This window comes from Rhea americana, unplaced genomic scaffold, assembly GCF_003343005.1.
Source record: "Rhea americana isolate MKP2758 unplaced genomic scaffold, rheAme1 scaffold_90, whole genome shotgun sequence".
NCBI classification, from domain to species: Eukaryota; Metazoa; Chordata; class Aves; order Rheiformes; family Rheidae; genus Rhea; species Rhea americana.
The window spans coordinates 643,851-661,593 of record NW_028187089.1 but is presented as its reverse complement, the minus strand read 5'-3'; the positions used below and the strand labels follow the sequence as shown (position 1 = coordinate 661,593).

At 41.9% G+C, this 17,743-nt stretch overlaps 2 protein-coding genes across 2 annotated transcripts in view; one reads left to right on the top strand and one right to left on the bottom strand.

Annotated features, from left to right (window-relative positions):
• Positions 1 to 1,180: 1,180 nt before the first annotated feature.
• LOC146584658 (ras-like protein family member 11A-like) lies at positions 1,181 to 14,035 on the bottom strand. The gene is made up of 4 exons (XM_085324266.1): positions 13,472 to 14,035; positions 11,987 to 12,043; positions 9,739 to 9,821; positions 1,181 to 5,760 (listed from the first exon to the last, which is right to left on the bottom strand). Exons 1-4 carry the CDS (start codon positions 13,614 to 13,616, stop codon positions 5,293 to 5,295), a joined length of 753 nt encoding a protein of 250 aa, XP_085180392.1. The 5' UTR covers positions 13,617 to 14,035; the 3' UTR covers positions 1,181 to 5,292.
• A 1,965-nt stretch (positions 14,036 to 16,000) lies between these two features.
• The window catches only part of LOC146584657 (ubiquitin carboxyl-terminal hydrolase 12-like), a 31,101-nt gene continuing 29,358 nt past the window's right edge, over positions 16,001 to 17,743 (top strand). The window contains exon 1 of the mRNA XM_085324287.1: positions 16,001 to 16,138. Coding sequence (XP_085180413.1) covers positions 16,001 to 16,138 — 138 coding nt within the window. The remainder of the gene's footprint in view (positions 16,139 to 17,743) is intronic.

Genomic DNA, 17,743 nt, shown 5'->3' with positions numbered 1-17,743 from the left:
ACGGAGGAGACAGTAAGTGTATGTGTGACGAGATCCAGAGGCTGTGCCTTGAAACCCATTTGGATAAAATGGAAAATGTAAAAAATGTATCTTCTAAAGGAAAGAGGATTGGTATGACAGCTGCTAAATGAATTGGATCCTAGGGTTTACAGAAGCCTACCAACTCATCTATCTGCTCCGTATTTTTTTTCCATCTGTAGGAACCCACACTGATACACTATCATGTAAGATAAACTTTGTCCACTTTGTGATGGATTGTTCAAATTACTGTCACCGAAGGAGACTGAAAGATGAAAGGAGATGAGAACTAAGTTAGCTGCATCTCTCTCCATGCTCTCACTTATTCCAAAGTCTGCAAGAATGGRCAAAAATCTGACAGAGCAGAAAATCAGCAGCTGTTCTGAGCTCATCTGTAGCTTATACAGCTGCTTAGGAAAGAGAACTCACTTGATTAAACTGAAGAGATTTCAGAGAAGAGCAGCAAATTATCAAACTCTACAAGAACTAAGCAGGTTTAAATAAACAATGACTAAGCAACACAAATGAGCTTAATGTTGTATGCACACAACAGGGGAAGCATATGTCAGGCTAAGCCAATGAGAGCATCTGGGGGAAAATGGGATGAATCCAAAAGTTTGTCTAAATACAGAGTTGCACTGACTTGATTTAGACGTAATTTAAAATGATTTAGGTAAACAAGGTCAAAAGGCTAAGCAGACACTCTTCTTTTGATATAAACCATGTCCACTTGGAGTTAACGTCTTGGAAGTAGATTTTAAGCTAAACAGCAGAAAACCTAAGGAAGAATGATTGYGGAAGAGTTTCTACTTGCTAACTAAACTAAAGCAGCACAAAGGAGGAAATAAATGAGGAGGAACAAGGAATGAAAGAATAAGTGTGAATGTAGGCTGGAAAAGCRCCAGAGGAACAGCCTTACTTTGTCTCCAGAGGGGATGGATTGGAGAGTCTTTTCTAGGAGCACTGTCCCTGCTTCTGAGGCTTTTAAAGAGAATCTAGATTTTAACTTTTAATTGCATGGCTGTTCTATGCTAGCCCCAAAAGACACATGGAAAACTCATAAGAACACCTTGAAAATATGGGACCAACTGAAAACTAGCAAATAYGTCGTTGCGTTCTGCAGCTGCAGGGTCACATGCTGGCTCTACAAATATAGCTGCAACTCCAACAAAGTTAATGTAATTTTGACCCAGAGTCTTCTAGCTTGCCATTGAGCATAAGAAAATCCAGTTGTAACAACAAGCTGGCAGGTTTTCAGTCAAGCTTTTGAAACCATTAGCTATCCTACGGTCCAGACTAAATTTCTTTCAATGTCTCAGAAAGGTGCTTTTCTCTCCCCAGTCACATACCTGACATAATCCCGTGAGTAGCCAGGTATCTGGGGCAAAAATCTGGATGCAAATATTTCTCTCTGAGTTGCTCCTAGAAATCAGGATTTGAATCATCTGTCTTGATCACACGCTTCACATACGTCGGGTACAAATGTGAGATCCAAACAACTCCGAGGTGGACAAATTTGGAATCAAGCTCTGAATTCAGATGTTAGGATTTAAGCCAGCCCCGCTGCAAATGCTGCAATTTCATTTGTAATGCTTGGTCATGCTTTCCTGGGGGTGCTAAAGCGCATTGGAAAGATGCATAAATATCTTTATTCTTAGTTATGGACATGGATTAAGAGAACTGGCCAAGATCACCAAGCAAGTCATAGGAAAAGTTAAAAATAGATTGATTTTCCTGTCTCCCAAGTCCTGCAGTATTTCCGTGGGGGATCACTAGAAACGTGTGAGAAACACAACTGAGAAATATTGCAGAAAATAATCATTTACTTCAATAACTCACAAACCAGCTTCAATATTCCTGTAATTGTGCACAGTGCCAGCATATCAGTAGCATTTTACTCAGTCAATTCTTAATGTAGCTTGTAATTTAAGTAACTTTTTCCAACTTTTAATTACATTCCTGTGCAATACAACCAACTGTGCTTTKTGCATACCTTGAGGGAGGTGCTATGGTCTGGTAGTTGTTGTAAAGAGTTGGGAATTAATTACAAAGGCCAGATTTTGAGCTCCTCTGAAGTACTTGCTCAGCTGTGTAACCCTGGGGCAAATCATTCAGCTGCTTTGTGCCCAAGTAAAGCCAGCTGTAAACCATCTTGAAAACCAGATGCCACCCAAGATTTAACCCATGCAGGATAATGAAAAAGAGGCATAAAAAAAAAAGAAAAAAGAAAAAAAAAGAAGTGAATTCTACAGCTCATTGCTCTTGGTATTGTTACAAACAGAGTTAATCTGGACTTAATTAGTATAGCTGAGAAAAAAATTTGACTTGGTGCCCACAATAAAAACTCAGATTGTTTTTCCTTTCCTCTCTCAACTTTGTGTCAAGCACCTTCCCTCTAGAGGCTTAATTTTAAACCTTCAGTAGAATATGCTTTTCCCTGGCAGCTTAAAGCTGCTAATTCGGGATCAGATTCTACGTGATTAATCTCGATGTTTTACATGATTATTTTTAGGCACTTAATGCTACATTGGACTCTTCTCCCTGCTTTTTATGCCACCATTCTCCTTTCCCAGCCTTGCTCAGCTSCAGTGGCGCTTTTTGGTGTGTAAAGATTGCGCTGCTGTTAAAACTGTCACGCTCTGTTGTCTTCTGTAGATGGTATGTCTAGCCTAAAACCAGTACCAAAGCTATTACTGGGCTTATCACACAGAATTATCACACAGATATACTGCTGGTCAGTGAACAAAGGAAATACTATACCCAAGTTCCTGTGGCAGAATAAATGTTTACCACATTTTTAGGAGAAGACTTAAATGTTTCAATATTTTCTTGGTCTGAGCTAAAATGTGAATTTTTTCCCACTAGTGCAGCAGGAATGTGGGAATACTTACTTCCGCAGGGACACAAATGTAGAAATATCCRTGTATACTTCCAAAGCAGGTTATTAGGTTGTCGGAAGGAAAAAAAGATGCTTTTGAAGAAACATTTAAAGACATGAGACTTAAAGGAGCCATTTTATATACTAGTCAGGCCTTGCATTTTTTTTTATTAATCACTACTGAAAATAGAACATTGACARTTTTGAAAATTTTTAAACTTTCTTCGCCAATAAGAAAGGATTAGAGCTGAAACAGTAAGTTACAACCATATTTAGTAGGCTCGAGCACTTAGTTCTCTTAGGCTCTTTTGAAAATAAATCTTGTCAGCATGTTGTCTTCAGCAGATTTAGCCTTTATTGTACAGTAGTAGAATGGAAAAATATTTAGTTGCTATTCAAAACTGGTGATAATTTTTTTCATATGAACACATTTCAGTTTGTGTGTCTCTTTTAAACTGTTTGCTCTCTTTCATGCTAAAGATTCAATATTTGAACCATGTTATTAGTTATTTAAAATACTGAAATACTGTGCTAGTAAATGCAATACTGAAGTGCCAGCAATGAATAATGACACTGCTCAAATATCAAATTGCTAATAAACCGTAAGCTAAAGTAGAAATCTTGTGATATTGTTTATAGTCCCAGTATGGGTGATCTGATTTTCTCTTTCCCTGCTATTGCCACTTGAAAATAACTTTAAAGAATGTGCAGTTTTTTTATGTGAACAGAAGAATTTAAATTAATCAGAACGCAAGATTTTCTCAGATGACCAGCTGTGGAAAACAATAAATAAAACAGAAAGCGAGCTGTAGATAAAGCAAATCCAGGTGATAAGGAAAATCCTGAGTAGACTGGTCTAAAGCAGGGACAAGAAAAATTTAAAATAAATTTTCAAGCCCTGAGCTATATAAATACTCATCAGACTCAGTTTACATATTTGCTGCTCATGATGAGTAAAAGGTTGATTTAGCTCCATATTGCTCTCTGAAACCACAGCTGAGAGTGTTTTTCTATATCCATCACACTCGGATTTTCCCTGCTGTGTTCCTCAGCGTAAATCACTGAGCTTTACTTTATTCCATGGTCCTGTGAATTTCTGGGATGGTTTGTTCAAAGAAAAATTGCTGCATCATGACTTTTGCATGGCCCAGCCCAGTTCCCTTCCACTCTCATTAAGAACAGAATGACAGMTGCTTCGTGGTGGTGTTATTGCTGCCATAAATTTGGCCAGATCACAGGATATGGTTTCAAATACCGTTGTTTGTACATGCTGAGACCCAATGCAGCGAGATGCTGCCAGTGAAATATATATTGACAGATGGGTCATTTGGATGAATTGCGAGGTACTAAGTAAAGTCTGGTCTTAGGCCAAATAACAAAATGATAAATTCTTGAAGGCAGGAATTTCAGGTATCATAAAACCTTTCCTTCTTTAAAAAGAAAGATCTAATGAGTTAAATCAACTTTGTGTGAAGGCTTTGTTTCTTACATGCAGCATCTTGTAGTTGAAGTCTAGATAGTTTGGGAAAAAAAGCTAAATAGTTTCAGGTCACCTCCCTGCTCTTGATCAGTACAGTCTATTTTTTTGCAAGTTTTACAGTGATGCTGTTCTATTTTTTCCTCTTTCACTGCCATGCAGGAAACCTACAGAAAAATGAGAGGCAGATCATAAAGAAACCACCTACAAAATGCTGCTAAAGTATATGTCTTACCCTCCAGTCGTTTTCAGTAATAGCTCGTAGGGGTTTAAGGGAAAATAATGTAAGCAAACGGTGATTTTTTCCAAATCTGCCTTTAAAGAGACACTGTAAGGCTAAAGCTTGCATATAAACAAATCTCTTGCCATATTGCTGAGAACACTTTCTAAACTACAATTTAAAAGCTGTCTTTTAATTATTATTAGTTTTCACTAGTTATCCTATTCATTTTCTTTTTGCCTTTATTTTTCCAGTCTTGGGCCAACTAAGTAGATCTTACAAGTTTTGCTTGCCCAGGATAGCTCATGTCATTCTCATGGCCTCTTGCCAAGGCTCATTACCTATGTTTGGGAATACTCCCATCCCAAAGAGAAGTAATTTCTCTTAATAGTAAGATTTAATTATTTTTATTACTAAAATCTACATTTAGGCCTACGCTATTTGACTGTATCCCTTTTAAAAAGGAAATAGGCTGGGACAATCTATTTTTTAAATCACAGTTTCTAAATTCTTGCCCCGAAGAGCACATTCAATAAGTCTCTTTGCTGAATGAATATYGGATTTTTAAGGAAGAGGCAAAGACAAAATGAAAGACCCTCTCGCACAACCTGACTGTTGAATTTTGGAGCTGCTCTTAATACAAGCTTGCTTTCTTGCCTTTTTTTTCAGAGGTGTGGGAAACAATTTCTGTTGGTTACATCAAAGCGTAGTCGCAGATTTCCCTTTGGAAGTCAGAGCCTGTTTCAAACGTCTCTTTAAGTCCTGCATGTTTGGAGACTTGGGTCGGACAAGGTGGAGGCCTCTTCGCTTCTCTCCGTTGCAGCTCCCAATCATCCTGCTGACCTCCTGGCAGAGCTGCTGGAAGGCTTCGTGGACACCCTCACAGTTCTCCCGGGCTGACACCTCGTAGTAAGTGCCCCCCAGTTCACTGGCCAGTTGGAGTCCTTCTTTGGAGGACACCTGCCTGGCTCGCAGAAGGTCTCCTTTGTTGGCCATCAGGAGCAGGGGAATGTTAGCATTCGGGTGGATCTTACGGATGTGCTGGTACAGGGGTCGGATGACTCGGTAGCTCTCATAGTCTGTGATGGAGTAGACGAATACAAAACCATCTGCCCAGTAGATCGAGCGGTTTATCTGCTCCTGGCAGCAAATGTTGTCAGTGTCGTCCTGCCGTCAAAACCAAGAGGCGCGAGATTAGACAATTGAGAGCAGGGAGCAGACAGAGCAAGAGTCAGACAGATAGTCCAGGCTTTGCTTTCATGTGCAGCTGTGGCTCAGTGCACAGGCAGAAACCTCCCCGATTGCTGGGAGATGCATCAGGGACAGCGCAACGTTCCCCTGTGCATCAGCAGCATATGAAAGGTAAGCAGAGGGGTCAAAGCCGAGTGGCTAAAAAGAAAAGAACAGCCAAAATAGCGATACCTCTGTCTAGGTTCATTTTGTGTTCTATTGCAGTGAATGAATACGACGGTAAACTGCCTTTTTACTGTGGATAAAATCGCGACTGGCATGATAAGAGCATTAGAAAACCTGCCAACTTTAGCAGGCCAGTCACACTACCGCAAAAGAAGGGGTATCCACCCAAGACATTTTGCTTGGGCTTTTTCCAGTTTGGTGTTCAATGTCACTATGGACAGGGGTTCTCACTAACTCCATTAGATGAAGCCTGACAGGTTTTACTGCTATGTAGTTCTCCAGCTATTCAGACTCAAAGTTGCTTTGAAAAAGCAATTTACTACAAATAACCAATTGCTGGACCTGAAAATAAAGTGAAATCTTGTTGACTTGTGGAGCTGGAAAGGGTTTGTGCTCCTGTTTTGCTTGTCACACGTTTGGTCAGCCCCTCACCGCTGCGAGTCAGACAGCCGTAACAATCACCAGCGTGGGCAATATAAAACTGAACACAACACTATCGGGCTTGAAAAGACATCCGCTCTCTCTTCAAGATGAAGCTATTTTTCAGCTATTCCTCTACTCTTTGTTATCCATGCTGGCCTGCTCCCCRGCTAGATAGGGAGATCGCTGTTGCAGTTATTGCCAGTGTGCTCGATTTGATAACAACTGACATTCCTGTCAATAGTACAGGCTCTCTGGAGCCTTGTAATTTCTTCCAGATCCAACAAGGCGCTTCTCGTTGAAGTCAGCGGGAATTAGAGGCTCCTGAATGTTCTCAGAGGAGTTCGCCATCATGAACATAGAGCCCAACTTTTTATTATTATTGCTAATTCTGTTCTAGGAATCTTCGTCCGCTTCAGTTGGACTTAGGACAGGCGTTTTAAATCCTCTCCAAAGCCCATTAATGTCCGTGAATGTTTTATCAAATTATTATCGGCCAACATAAATAATTGGCCCAGTAAACAATTTAGTCAGCTAATTGACTCTAGAGAACTGGAGTCTGTAGAACAGATCCAGTGTAACAAGCTGGACAGCTTCTTCCTAAAATAAAACAGGCAACTTCTCAGATGCTTCACCATCATTAAAACATTGTTCTACTATACACGCATGACGCCATGTAACCACTTATTCCTAAGGCATAAAACACCTGGAAAAGCATTAAGAGGTTTTGTAACAGAGATTTACTTTGTCATAGGAAAGAGCACAAAAATAACTGTTGGTAAAAAGCTAGCCATTGTTCAGTATTTGTTAGGGAAAGTTAAATTAGTAAAATAAATATTCCAGTATCTATATATTATAACATATATATGCATATTTATATATATTTAAAATGTGCAGAATAGCTGCTGTTCACACTCATTTTAACAGGATTTGTTTGTGCTCAGCAATCTCCCAAACCAGATCATTTTTATTTAAACAGTTATATACGGATTACAAAGCCTAACCTCAAGAAGTAGAGGTTGAAAAGAATGAGCAGAACTGATTAATTCTTTTATGGTATATCAGACAGTAAAAAAAATAAAAAGGACTACAGACAAGATCCTTCTGCAGGAAGAGGGGAAACAGAATTTTGGAAGGCTCGGAAGCCCTTCGAGTATAAATTAGGCTTACAGCTTTCAACAAGAGTTTTGCTAACTAACTGCCCTGTGTACATATATCAGTACTGCCGACAGAGGCAGTGGCTCATCATACCTAGCAGTTCTTTGCCCTTGCCAGCTCACAGTAACTTAATGCTAAATCTTGGTTTTCTTTTATTAGCAGTGAAATTCTTTAACAAATCATCCCTCCTCCCATCCCCCCCAAAACTCAGTGGAGCRCAGAGCAAAGGGAGAGCCTCACCAGCAGCCTGCCTTAAAAGGTTTATGTCCTTGTCAGGCCAGGACAGGGTGGACTGTGAGAAGAAGGGCAGTTTGCACTGTTGCTGTCTGGGTTGTATCCAGTCTGTAGCTAATTAGCCCCCCTTCCTGTCCTGCTAGCCTCTTTTCACCCACAAACTCCTTTTATGGGGAAAAGGAACTAATTGCTCTGGCAAGTGTTTTTTGGAGAAGCTGTACGTTTAGGGAGACCTAATGAGCAGAAATTCTCAGTTACTCCAGCTAGGCCCACCCAGCAGTGAAATGGATGGATAATCCCCCATGGAATGCTTTATTCAGGAAAATCAGAGGCTAATGGGACTACATTTTAAATGGAAATCTCTGCCTGAGAGTGAATTTTGAAGCACACAATCGCTTGCCATGGATAGTTCAAGCAGCAGTGAATCACCTAACAAAACCAGTTATCTGTTTGCTGCTGTTTCTCTCTTAAACATTAACATTTCTGGTGTGGCTAGAATCCTGAGCGATTCTGCATGACTTCCCCCACAAACCACTGTCCTCAGCCTACAGACAGCAAACACATCTCTCTTCCTTAAGGATCTTGGCAGAAAATCCAATCCATTCTCAGTCTTAACTGTGCTCCCGTTCAGGAACAATCCCTTCAAGTGATTTGGGATACATCATCTGATACAAGCAGAGATTGAAGATAAGATAAGCACATCTGTGGGAACTGTTGAAACAGTGCAGGCCTCTGACTGGGATGAAGAAACTGAAGCTCCTCCTAACTAAATAAAATTAATTTCTGACTACTAGAAAACTCAGCTGAAGGCATTACTGAATTTTGCAGAGCTCTAGCTACAGCCATGGTACTTCAAGGCACAATCTAATCAAAAMAGGGAAACTGGAAAATAAAACTACATTTGGTGTGAAAGAGGGCATTAAATTCTTTCACTCCCTCCTTCCTCCATGAGCTAGGAGAGAAAGGGGATTCCCTTTGCTGTGTGTTTATCTGCCATTCCCAATTGTATCTAATCACCATCAACAGCTCCTCTTGCCCTGTCCTCTCTAAGCAAGCTGGCATAAAGCCTTTGTGCTATTAAATCCCACTTGAATATTTGGAGGACTTCCATGGCTGCCTTTGTTTGCTTTGTAGTGTCCAGAATGAATGAGGGGTCCTCTGCTCTGCACACCCTCGCAGCAGGTCAAAGCTTCTCACTTTCCACTTAAACCCACTTCTAGCCATCAAAAAAAATGGAAATGGAAACCTAGGTTCAGCATGTAAATCAGATCTTCCAAAAAAAAAAAAAAAAAAAAAAGAGAGACCTCTTAATTCTGGATCCTGCTTTGAAGAATATTTAGAGTCAGGTTCCTAGCCAAGTATTATCTTAAGCACTGATTGAAAGGCATATGGATAAATGCTGGCATCTGAGAAATAAGGAATGAGTAAAATTAAAAAAAAAAAGAAAAGAAAAAAGCAAGGAAAGCACTGAAAGGCACCCYATGAATGCCCTCTTGGAAAGAAGCACCTTTTTAGAGAAGACAGAGTCTGGTGCATAGGAGGGTCTCAAATGAGCCAGCCGGACCTCCAGGCAGGTGAGCATTTTCTGCCATGAAGAGACAGAAACGATTTGACAGGAAATAAAACACGTAAAAAGCGGGCAGCTATTTTTTACCAGCTAGGTTTTACAGCTATTTAGGCTTGGGATGTAGTAATGTATTTGAAATATATTCCTTTTAATTCTGACTTACTCTTAGAGAAGCCTGATTTAACTTCTTCAAGGACTCATATTGGCAGTGCTTTAAATTCCCACCTTTGGCGTCATTTGGGTTTGAGCTCACACATATTTCTGCTGATAAGTAGTCACTTACAGATGAAAAGTGTTGGCAAAAACCAAACTGTGTTGTAAAGTAATGATATATTAAGCAGATATTTTACCTCCAGTGAAACAAAAGGTGTGTCCTGCACCTGTAGGGAGATCTGTTCCCCATCTATGGTGAACTTCCTTGAATACAAAGCACCTGGTGGAAGAACAACATCATTAGAGTCGGTGACTGTAACAAGAAGGAAGAGTGCATAAAGTCAAAATGAAAGTGCTGCAGCTTGGGTTTCTGAGCCTTATGATATGCAGCTGCTTGTATAAAATGAATGGCACCACTGTGGTGTGTGGCTGGTCACTAAAATACAGTGGTTTTGTATTTGCTCTGTGGGTCCACTGCACCCCTGGGATAGTAGCTAGGAAGGGTGGTACTGTGTGTTGAATCAAAAAAGGTACAGCAGGCACAAAAATCCCATTCAGGGTTTTGATTCATATTGTTACCTTGTATCTGAGTTCTTGGTAATCCAAATGACTGATATGCAGGGGCCAAGCGCTGCTTCAAAAAGTCTAGGATTGCCCCAGCCTTTGTAAGACTCTTGCTATTCTGGATTTGAACAGTATTTTGTTATTGGAGTACAGGCTGAATGTCAAAGAAAACTGAAGTTATGACCTTATGAAATATCCATTGTTGTAATAAAGATAGCTTCAGAGGTTGATGTCCTCATAATTTTTCCTTAGAACTTAATACAAGTCACATGGATTTACAAAGAAATGCTATATCCACAGCTGTTGTGTGCGACCTTTTAATGTTGTCCAAATACAATTTTCACTGCTCCTGCTAAAACAATGTGCTTCAGCTCAGAGCTGGAGAAATACCATCTCCTGGAGAGCAAGGAATTCAGATCACCAGGGAGGTCAATTAGTGACAACAGTGCCATTACTTCTGAAAATTAATTCCATAAAATTTGGTCAAGCAAGTCTCTTTATTTCAATGGAAAATTAACATTCACAATATAAGGAAATTTACTGTGGCAGTTTGCTGCATCTTGATCCAATATTACCGTATTATATTTTAATTCTGACTCTGTGGGGTGGTAYAGCCCTTCTGGGATCCTTTTTTTTTTTTTTTGGAAACAATCAGATCTTAAGCTGGACAGCACTGTTTTATGGGGAAGATACTGTAACCCTGAACCAAGACCGGATAGCATACTATTCCTACTCTGTAGTGCATTGCAGAGAAAAGAGCAGGTGTTTCCAGCCACTGGCTTTGTCTGCCTTGTACCAAACTGAAGGATAAGCATGGCTGAATGATCACAAATACACTACTACCTGTTTCATGTTTCTGGTATATTTGTTTATTCTACAGCGTGGCACTTGGGCTGGTAGCTTATGGGAAACCTGGTTGCTGGTTATCAGCAATGTCTCTGGCAATGATCCATTGCAAAGCTCTGAAGTCTAACATGATGTACGGTCTCCCATAGGAAAGGTGAAGGAGAAGAAAGAGAAATAGTGCAGGCAACCATCCAGGTTGCATCAGTCAGTAGGAGGGAGCTGCCCTCCTTCCAGACTATATTTCATCAGACAGGCGGAGATCAAAGGTGTCTTGTACTACTATCGCCATTCCTAACTCGTCATTCTAAATTCAGCATGTATCTCCAAAGTAATATCCAAAGCAATCACTGCTTTGAATCCAGTCCTACTTGACCCCAAAACTATGAGATGTGTGGGATGTGCTAGTAGGTATGAGCTCAGTGTACAAAGATCTTTTCTACAATGCTGGCCAGCACGGCTGGCACCTTGCGCAGAACAGAGGCTATGAATTAAACAGTTGATGTGAACGCAGTCTTTGAGGTGTCCTTACAGGTCAGGATTAAACAGGAAACAAAGCAGAAGGAGTTTGCATGGCCACTTTGCTTGTGTCATGGRAAGAAGGCTTAAATTTGGCAATCTCCCTTAGCATAAAAGCCACTGAAGAAAGGAAGTACACAGAAAAAGTTCTGAGCTGCCTTTTACGCCCTTTGGAATTCCACTGCCTTCCCCAGGGGTGCAGAGAGAGAGCAGCACGGGGCTTCTGCGGTTTCATCGATACGCAAGTTGTTCCTTGAGCCAGCCTTTCAGTATCGGTATGTCTCCAAGCAGACCTTTCACTCCRATGCTTTTCCATCAAGTTGGAAAAAAAATGGCTGAAAGGATCATAAATAATAAGCCTTGGATTTATTGCCTSTGTAGCTTCAGGCTATTAACTGGAAATATGCACCTTATGGACATCTCACACTGCTTGGCTTTCCTGTAATAGGCACCAGGCACAAAACAAGAGCAGATTCTGTTTCAAGTTATCTGCAATACTGCAGTAGAAAACAGACTCACCCGTATTGGCTTCATAGTCTCCAATAAATCTTTTTGTGAGAAAGCGCACAACCAAGGCTGTAAAACAATGACAAAAATGTGAGTCTTCAACATGAACCAAAATCAATCTTTGAAGAACACATGTAATACCTTACTGGAAGAGTTAGTATAATAGGAAACAAGTTAATCTGGCTGTTGATCATACATTATTCTGCAAAGGCCTCTCTCTGCACTCAAAAGAAAAGGAAAAAAAAAAAAAAAACAAAAAAGGGGCCAAGCTGTGGCATCCTAATGCAGAGTTTTTGGCAACTTGTATTGTAAATGGTCTCTTAGATTCAGTCAGGCTACTCAGCGTTACTTGCAGAGTACTGTTTGTTATGATTGCAGATAAAACAATCTGACCTTTGGTATAAGATAATTCAGGAAAAATACAACAAAGCAAACTCTTACAATCCTGAAACTCATCCCAAACACAAATTTAAGATGTCTGTGTCATGTAAGAAATAAGATTGATGGATCTAATGGTTCTTCCCAGGCTTAAAAATCCTCAGTCGTCCTCATGAAACACATTAGTGATATCTAATCACACCCACCGAACAAACTGCATGTGCTACACACACAGGGGTCATGCTGTGGTGCTCTGCACCTTCTTTTGCATCTTAACTAGTGGTGCTTTCATACATTATTGGATTAGAACATTTTTCTTATTCTTGATGTCTTATAAGACTTAAAGTCCCTTCATGGTAATAGGAACTTTTATTTCTGTAGTGTTCTCATCTCAGCAGATCTGTAATCACCTGTAAAACTATGCAGTTAATATCTAAGTACAAAGCTTTCTTCTGCAAACAGCTCTGTCATAGGCTTCTTTTATAAAAATCATTTTTCTCATAATAGTTACACAGTCACTTCTTTGGTACCCTTAAATGAAATGGACAGTGTAGGTATCTTCTACAAGTTATTTAAAAATGATGTGAAAATGTGGCTGTTTCAAATCCAAGCAACTAAATGTTTTCCTGAGTGCTGTGGAACATCAGATGTAGTAAAACAAAATCTGGCCTTAATTTCTGAAATCATAAACCCYGCATTCAAAAGAGGTAGCACTCACTTCATCCTTTAGCCTCCCTTCTTCTCCTCTGCTTTAGACAATAATACGGAAAAAATACATTCTGTCCACAGAGCATAAAACATTTACAACAGGAGAATAAAAATCACCCCTCCCATGTTTGGAGGTTAAATAGTTTGCCCAAGACCACAGAGTATCGCTTGTGACTGCAGAGCTCCCAGCGCAGTGCCCTGTCCGCTTAACTGCTYGCATTTGACCTAAGTCTGTAGGACCAGCCAACCTGCCTCACAAATTACCCGGTGCATTTTTCAAAACAGCAACGTAAAATATTTCTGCTGCTGCGGTTAAGAGTTTACACTGTCTGCTGGGTCTAGCCGAGCTGGAAATTAGCCGGTAAGTACACGCGGGGAGCAAAGAGCATGGAAGTACACCTGCGGGCTTACCTGTCTTACCAACGCTGCTGCCACCCAGTACCACGAGCTTGATGATTTTGTTGGGCACGCAGTCTAGCACGGGGTACTCGGGTATGGGAAGCAGGAGGAAGTTAGTAGAATACTGTGACATCGTATCCTGAGAGGTGAGACGCATGCCAGAAGTGGGAGCTGATCAGCTGCCCTGCGAGTYGGGGGAAAAAGGAAGGAAAGCAGCTTCTCCGCGTCTTTTCTCGGCTGTAAATCCTTGCATAGAGAGGCCTTTTCATTTCATTTAAGTAGCTTTCCTGAGGAATGTCGGAGTGCCCGGCCTCCTCTTCCCGATGCCTCTGCTCAGACAGCAAYTCTGGAAAGCAAAGGGAAACTTTTTGATCAACCCCCGTGAAAACTGACTCCTCCATTCCCCAGCCAATCACAGGGAAACCATGACATTCCTCCGGCCAGGCGCCGAGCGAGTGCCTCCATGAACCGCGCTCGCTCGCTTGCTCGCTCTATCCGCCCCGCTGCCTCTTTTACGGGCTGTCCCTCGGCGCTTTGCTAAAACGAGATCCTTCTGGTTTTCTGTCGTCACGGTAGGGTTTTCAGCAGAATACAGTCACCCACTGCCCTGCTCTAATTCCGCTTTGAATTACGCTGTTCTGCCTGCCTAACTCCTCTGCGTTTTCAATCGCTTCCAAGCCCAGGCTCTGTTGTTCTCCCCGGCCCATTGTGTCCTGCGCTTGGGCCCCTTCCGAGCGCTGAAGCTGATGGGACACTTCGTGAAAATAAGCACACGTTTTTTTCCCCAGTTTTCACACAGCAGTGGATGATTCCAAAATGCTAGCTCATATTATATCCTCYGAGAGACACTTGATCTACTTCCTTATACATGTTATTCATCTTAACAGGCCACTGGAATGAGGGTCAGCACTGGGCTGGGGCACTGTTGGTCCTCTGGACATGGAAAAGTGAATTCAGTGCTGGTGACAGTCTTGGGAAGGCTCAGGAAGGACTCGATATCCTTCCCGTGGGGCGAGCGAGATAGAGGGAATGAAGGATGAATGACCRCTCCAGGAAAACCTGGAGCAGTTGTAAGACAGCTGGCGGCTGCGAGGTCTGTAGGGATGACAAAATGTAAGCGTGCACTGGTTACAATCGGCTCTCAGCTATCAAGGGTCACGGGGAGCGAAAAAAAAGGGGAAGCGCAATGGGGAGGGKATGGCCCAGATAAAGCCAAACTGTAAATAATATGAAATAGCTGCAAACGGAACTACAGAAATTACAGTTGGAGCATTCATCTTGGAAAAACTTGTCAAGAGAGGGCTGCAAAGGGCAGGGCCAGCTTTGAAGAGCAGTGGGCAGAGGCCGGCCTGGTGCGAGCAGCATTCCTCTGAGACGTGCACTCTGTCACGCTGTGACGTTAAGGGAAAGTGGCACCGCAGCTAATCCAACCACAGATTATGGAGACCCGGCTGTGCAGACTTTTCCTGTCTTCTGCCTGCTCCCACCAGGCAGACGGTAGGCATGGCTTTTCATGTAGGGGCTGCAGACACCCAGAAGAGTTTTTCTGCTCAGCTGCTTTCATGCAACTGCTTCCAATGATCACGCATCCAAGAGGTCTCCCATGTAGGTTTTAGAGCCCAGGGGCATGGCACAGAGCTAGCWCAGGAGGGTGGAAAATCAGGCCAGGTCTCTGGATTACCATCACTTCTCAAAGAGATGGTAATCTAGGGGGTGGGTTTCCAAAAGATCTCAGTTTCTGTGCCAGCATCATGGAGGACCTCAGCACATGAAGTGTGAACTTTGATGCACAGCAGTCCACTGAAATAAGCACAGGATCCARAGATTTATGGATGTGTCATTTTTCTAAGGCTCAGTTTCCCCTCTAAAAACTGATCCTGAAGCAATATTTGTGCTGAGTTGCTGTGTAAGCACTAGGTAGTATTATTTTGTCCATCATGATAGTCCGCTGATGAGGAGGTGKAACAAAGTGTCTGGAGGGCTGGGAGAGAGCCACCAGATCATGCRTCTTGCAGGACATGGCTCCGATGCAAACAGGTTTTAAATCCTCCRGTATGAATTTCCTTCCAGATTTCTGTAAAAGCCCAAACAGTGRAAAATCTTTTCCTGAAAATTTTGTAACCAGGGTTCTTTAACCTCACAGAAATTTTGTAAGAACAGGCAAAATGAGAGGAGAATGCTCAGCATCTTGTAGTCAATAAACAGTGTGCTTTGAAATGTGCTATTGAGCTGGACAAATTATAAACCTTGGGATTAGCGAGCAACAATGTGTTACTGTCCCCCCCCCCTAGCAGCTGGATGTTGGAACATTTGTTACCATTTGCTGTTAAAAGCATGTGTTTGTGGGTAATATAAAATTATTCCTCACAATATTCCTCCTATAAAGACAAACAATATATCTATCAGCTTCTGGGTGGACAGAAAATTTTCAGCCTAGCAAAAAAGACCAGATAAATTAAGCAATGTCAAGGGAAATATGCTCTACAAGCAAAGATATTCCTAGAAGAATACAGATTTACTGACTTGTTCCAAAGAGAGGCAATGCAGTTGACAGAAGCAGAAAAGTCCTTTGGGGCAGTTGTATGTGGTGCCAATGCTGAGGAATGCCAGCAGGATCTCAGAGGAGTGAGTGAGCGTGCAGGCGGCTTGCAGAGGAGCTTTAGTATAGAAAAATGTAAGGTAAAGCATCTAGAGAAAAATAATCTAGAGTATGCTTCAATGATSCTGAACTTGAAAGAGGCACTATAAATTACGGAAGAGATCTTGGAGTCATCATTGGCAGAAATCATCAGCWCAGTGCCGAGCAGCTGCCCAAGAGCTGCCTAAATGTGGGGTATTATCTCCATCATGTGGAGAACGTGACAGAGGTTATCATTTTGCTGCCACGTAAAACCTTGGAGTATCCACATCTCCAGTGCCCTGTGCAGTTCTCCGCATCCCAAGGACATGCTGCAGCGTGAGAAGGTATGGAGCTGGGCAACCGAAGCAATTGAGGGGATGGAGAAGCTGCTGCACGAGGGGAGACTCAACAAGCTGTTCACCGTGTGTTTGTACGGATGCTGGTGCCGACACAGGCAAGGAGATGCGTGGGGGCAGGAATGAAAGACCCGTGGTGAAGGAAATGTTGAACTACTACTTTTGGCAGCTGTGAGGGCTTCTGGTTGGTCAAAGCAACTGAGAGAGCACAGGCTTGGGCTGAATCTGGGAAGAAGCCCAATCGATTTCTAGTTCCTCTTCTAATATGGTTCAATCTAAAGTTCTTACACACTAGCCTGGTCTTCTTGKGTTCTTAACCAAAGCAATTTTCCACTGAGTACAGGAATCTCTTTCCTGAGAGAATGTTTTTTAACACTACAAAAACCCACCCACTCCCATATTCCCATATATTCTCCAAATACGTTCTCCAGTGCCGCTTTTTTAAGAGTGGTAACTTTTAGACTCTAATTCTGAAAGAATTCTCTTAAGATACTAATAAAAGCCAGGGGCTTTCTAATCTGATCTGTATCTGATTTGGTAAATTGTGCAATTGTCTTTTCACTGACTGAAACCATGCAGAAGGATTCACACTATTTGAGATTGTATAACCCTTGGCATGGAGAATAAGAATTGTTTTTAAAAGAAATTTTCATTGTTTGTGTACAATGGACTTATATTTAGCTAAAAAATAGAGCGTGTTCTAAATTCGAATTTTATTGGAAAAACAATAGCTTAAATTAAAGGGCAAATGTTTGCAAAACTCAGAGTAACTTTGAAAACATTTGGATGATTCTGGAGATTTCACTAACCACTCATTGGGTTGCTCCATGCAAAGATAGGCGCCTGTGCATGTTGCAGAGAGATTTTATTTCCACAACAAAATTTTTTTTACAGATTTATTTACTGGTCTGTGTTGCTTTTGGCTACAGCTCTTATACGATTTTCTATTTTTATTGTTGTTGGCACTCTCGAGACGAAGCCTTCTAAAAATACAAATGTTTGCCATTACCATAGAGCTTTTCATATGAGGATGTCAAGCTGCTTTTAAAAGTGGATATAATTATTCCTCCTGCGTTTCACAGAGGCAGTTAGGAGAGGAGCAAAGAGCGAGGATGACCTTGCCGAGATGCCAGCAGGCCGGGGGAAAGCGGCGTCCTCCCCCCTTCCCCTTCCGCCTCCCGCCGACCCAGAAACGGTCCCTCTCCCGAGCGCCCGCGAGGAAGGGCACGAGGGGACCGCGCCGCGGGCGACCTGCGGAGGAAGGGGCCGCCCCCCGCGCGGGTCTCGCCCGCGGCGCGGCCCGAGCGC

Coding starts and splice junctions, on each gene's coding strand:
- LOC146584658 (XM_085324266.1), bottom strand. CDS start 13,616: ATGCGTCTCACCTCTCAGGATACGATGTCACAGTATTCTACTAACTTC. Junction 12,044..13,471: donor CAGCAGCGTTGGTAAGACAG/GTAAGCCCGCAG, acceptor ATTGTTTTACAG/CCTTGGTTGTGCGCTTTCTC. Junction 5,761..9,738: donor CACCTTTTGTTTCACTGGAG/GTAAAATATCTG, acceptor TTTTGACGGCAG/GACGACACTGACAACATTTG.